The sequence below is a fragment of the Pistacia vera genome, unplaced genomic scaffold, assembly GCF_008641045.1.
Source record: "Pistacia vera cultivar Batoury unplaced genomic scaffold, PisVer_v2 Contig578, whole genome shotgun sequence".
Taxonomy (NCBI): Eukaryota; Viridiplantae; Streptophyta; class Magnoliopsida; order Sapindales; family Anacardiaceae; genus Pistacia; species Pistacia vera.
Window position 1 is genome coordinate 524,433 of NW_022196421.1, and position 4,656 is coordinate 529,088.

General features: G+C 34.5%; 1 protein-coding gene across 2 annotated transcripts; it reads left to right on the forward strand.

Annotated features, from left to right (window-relative positions):
* Nucleotides 1-846: 846 nt before the first annotated feature.
* LOC116109350 (putative UDP-glucuronate:xylan alpha-glucuronosyltransferase 4) lies at nt 847-3,959 on the forward strand. 2 transcript variants are annotated; one of them, XM_031395575.1, is made up of 2 exons: nt 847-1,607; nt 3,016-3,959. In XM_031395575.1, exons 1-2 carry the CDS (start codon nt 866-868, stop codon nt 3,957-3,959), a joined length of 1,686 nt encoding a protein of 561 aa, XP_031251435.1. In that variant the 5' UTR covers nt 847-865. The 2 variants fall into 2 exon arrangements, with proteins under 2 accessions (XP_031251435.1, XP_031251436.1); XM_031395576.1 differs by having other exon boundaries at nt 3,022-3,959.
* Nucleotides 3,960-4,656: the final 697 nt, after the last annotated feature.

Consider the following 4,656-nt stretch of genomic DNA (forward strand, 5'->3'; position numbering starts at 1 on the left):
TATTAAAGAATTTTATATTTTAAATGGAACCAAATGAGGAAGAATTATAAATATAGAATATATTAGTCAATGAAAATTTTATTTTGAGGAGAATAGATCTTTGATGAACCGAAAATTTGATTAAATAATATTTAAGAGATATAAATGGTCATGTATCTTAAAATTGAGGGGACTCTAAATTTTACAAGAACATCAATTTTTATCGTTGATATATATTTTCACACAAGCAAATGTTGTTGGAGTTGGAATACTCAACATATATTAACATAGATGACTTGTATTTACTGTGAAAACCCTGTCCTAACATATTTGTATCGTTGGAGTCTAACGTTATGATATAAACTTTGCATCGTAATAGTACACTCAAGGATCGTTTATCGAGATGCTTATTATCCTAATTAAGTGATGTGTCATTTTATTACGTGAATTTGATATGTAAATGAAGAGTTGAAACATGAAATGATATATTAATACTACAAAAGATATTTATTAAAGATCTTTTATATATATATATAAAAGATGTAACATTGTACCTATAACCATTATTGAATTGCTATCCTCACACGTTTTGTCTAAGGAAAAGGAAGCTATTCATGGAAAATTTAATATGGTAATGAAATTATCAATAAATTTCTTTTTTAATTACTTGACAAGTAGTGCTAAAATCTGAAATCCATAGCCAAGGCCAACAACCGCGCGTGAGAATAACCATTACATCCCTTCTTCCAAATTGCCAGCATCAACGTGCAGCCATGCACGCAGCATCCTTTCATTTCATATTCATCACCCTATAAACTATAAACAAACGTTCCTTCAGCAAGAATCCTTCAAAGACGTGAAAAACAACTCAATTCCATTCAAAGATATGGCTTCATCTTCCTCCTCTAAACCCACAAATTTCAACCAAAAACTCTTCATCATCTCCCTCTTCCTCATCTCCTTCTCCCTCCTCATCATCGTCTTCTCCTTCAAGCCGCAACCAACCCATTTCCCCGACTCTCCCTCACTCCAAACCGAGCCTCTCCCCCTCACAAACAAGCCCAAATGGCTCGAACTCATTCGGGAACACGTCGCCGGTCAAAAAATCAAAGTTGGTTTAGTCAATGTAAATAATTATATACATGACGTCCATGGAACGTCCGCTGAAACCGTTCATATACATTTCGATCGTGTTCCCGATGATAAAAGATGGGGTGACTTTTTCCCGGAATGGATTGATGAAGATCACAAGTGGCAGACGCCGTCGTGCCCGGAAATTCCGATGCCAAGGCTGGAAGAGTACAGGGACCTTGATGTGATAGTGGCGAGAGTTCCATGCGGAGGAGGAGACGAGAAGGAGGGGATTAGGGATGTGTTTAGGTTACAGGTTAATCTCGTGGTGGCAAATCTTGCGGTGGAGAGTGGGAGGGTGAACCCGGATTCTGATCGGACGGTGTACGTTGTGTTTGTGGGGTCTTGTGGACCTATGATTGAGATATTTAGATGTGATGATATGGTGATGCATGTAGGGGATTACTGGGTTTACAAGCCGGAATTGAGAAGATTAAAACAAAAAGTTATTATGCCTGTTGGGTCATGCCAAATCTCTCCTGGATATGCAGAAACCGGTGAGTTTTAGTTCAATTTTTTTACTGAATTTTAATCTGTTTAATTAGTGTTTTAATTACCTACTATAATTATCTAGTTATTAGATTTCTACCTGAAAGGTTTAGTTTGGTTACCTAACATGGAAGAAAATATTTTTGTTGCCATATATAGATACAATTGTCCTAGGGTTTGAATTGTAAGATCGAGTACTTGTTCTAATTTAATTTAGAGTAAACGATTTTCCCACCCAAGGTTTGCCTTAATGACATTTTTTCATCCAAAAAGTTTCAAAATACCACTTTTTTATCCAAAATTAATATTCAGTTATTACCTAAAGTCGATTCCGGCAACGAAAATTCTCTCTGTAGTCACCATTTGAACCTCCAATCTCTTCTCGATAAAAATCCTCTTACTCTGACACCTAATTTTTTGCAGATTGTCAGCCACTATAAGATTAGAGTTTCCTATTCTTAGTTGATTTCCGCCGGCAAATATTCAATCGATCACCACAATTTTATCGATCGGCTTCTACTCTACAAAATTCTTTTTACCTTAGCTCTTAGTAACTTGTCAAACATTGGCTAAAAAAGTGAAATGTATTTTGAATATTAACGGAATATAAACGTTGGGTGGGAAAGTGATATTTTGAAACTCGTTGGGTGGGAAAGGGTCATGACAAATCTTGGGTGGGAAAAAGTCCTTTGCTCTTTAATTTAAATTAATAAATAGTAACTAACCAGTAAATATAATTAAATAAGGGTCTTTTAAGTTTTAATTAAAACCTTGTTTAATAACAATTAAGTTATTCTTAATTTTTGCATTAATTAGTTCCGAATTTTAGTAAGTTTTGTTTTCCATTAAGCTTTAATAAATGTTATGCAATTTCTCCAATCTATGCTTTCAATTTTGATTCTTAAAATGGATTATATATATGTATAATAAGTTTGGTGAATTAATGCAAAATATCTGTATATATCATTCATGAATCAGCATCTTATCTCCAAATTTGTCAAGCAATTTATTAATAAATTAATATATAACTTAAGTTGGTTGCCATCATATATAATTAAGTCAGAATTGATTCGGTACGTAACCTCCATATTAGAGATCTTATATTCATTATTTGTCTGATTAAAGACTATGACATCTTTCATTAGAGAACTGCGTAGTTTTTTTTTTTTTTTTTTTTTTAATGTGTGGAAATAGTAAAAATGTATATATACATTATACGAGAGGTGTATCCTAAAAGAAGGTCAAAACCGATCAAAACGAAAATGCCCATTATTTTGGACACGCAAGGCCAAAAGAGGGCACAACCGCTATAAAAATTATTTAAAGCCATGAACGCTCTACTCTCGTCATGTTTACGTTGGGAGGTGATGCATTTCCATACGTTTTTCAGTTTGATTTTACTGTTGTTTCTTCGAGTTGCAGGAAAAGAGGAATGGAGATATTTCTTGCAAACAAAATTGAATTACACCGCACACTATGAAACAGAAGCCTATGTAACAGTTCTTCATTCCTCAGAAGGTTATGTTTGTGGAGCAATCGCGTTGGCACAAAGCATAATCCAAAGCAACACTAAAAGAGACCTTGTTCTTCTTCATGATAAATCTTTAAGTGACAAATCTATACGTGGACTTCGAGCTGCCGGATGGAAGACGAAGCTAATTTCGCGTATTCGCAGCCCGTTTTCCGTAAAAGACTCATACAATGAATGGAACTACAGCAAGCTTCGTGTATGGCAACTCATTGAATATGAGAAAGTAATTTTTATCGACGCCGATCTTCTTGTCTTACGGAACATCGATAAGTTCTTCTTTTACCCGCAGTTATCAGCTGCAGGAAACGACGGATCGTTGTTCAACTCAGGGATTATGGTGATCGAGCCATCTTTGTGCATGTTCGAGAAGTTAATGGTGAAGAGCTTCAAAGTGGCTTCATATAACGGAGGGGATCAAGGTTTTCTCAATGAAATTTTCACATGGTGGCATAGATTGCCTTCGAAGATTAATCATCTCAAGGTGTTTCGTACTCTTGATAATAAGGATGGCAACAACGATGAACATCGAATCCCGGAAAATCTTTATGCGATTCATTATCTGGGATTGAAGCCATGGTTGTGTTACAAGGAATATGATTGTAATTGGGATATGGTGGATCACCATATATTTGCGAGTGATTCAGCTCACAAGAAATGGTGGAGAGTTTATGATGCCATGCCGAAGAAGTTGCAGAAATTCTGTGGGTTAACAAAGCACATGAGTTCGAGGATTAAGAAGTGGAGATGGATAGCTAGAAATTCAAGTTTTGTTAATGGACATTGGAAGATTAGAATAAGAGATCCTAGACAATACCATCTTGTTCAATAATTAAGCACTACCATTAATTTCTGTGGTATGAAGATGCTAATTTTGAGTTAAAATTTGAAAATTTAATTTAGAGCGGAATATAACAAATAGTTCATCATAATTACTTTATTTTTCTAATATTTTTATTTTATTAATATTTATTATATTATATTGATGTTGTCATATGTATTATAAAACTATATCGATCTGAACCAAACCCCATTCAGGTTAGGATCTAGTAGTCCAGATATTATAATTTAAACTATTAGGATATATCTCTTATTCTAATAGATATTAAACCATGTAAAGGCAATAGGGGTAATTCAATTGTATTTGTAAAGGTGAAGAAGGAATTTACTCCAAATTCAATCTTCTTTGCGTAGAAAATATTGTTTCAAAATTAATTTTGATTAATAGTTATGAGTTTGACGGGGGTATTTACAAGTATTTGAAAAGTCAGGTCCTTAAAATGAGCCAGTAACTCAGGGTGAGTTAATTCTTTCTCTCATCAAATTAATCCAGGAAGTGATAATTGCAAGAATTGGTGCTTAATGATAACGTATCTTGTATTGGCAAGTGGCTACTTGTCATCACTTCATAGGTTTGGGTCTCTCATTAGACAAATTTCTCAGGCTTGGGCTGTTAATGATCCAGTTTTGATTATTTGACCTTTCATCTCCGTGGGCCTATTTTCGGGTTATGAGGAATCTCGAGTCTA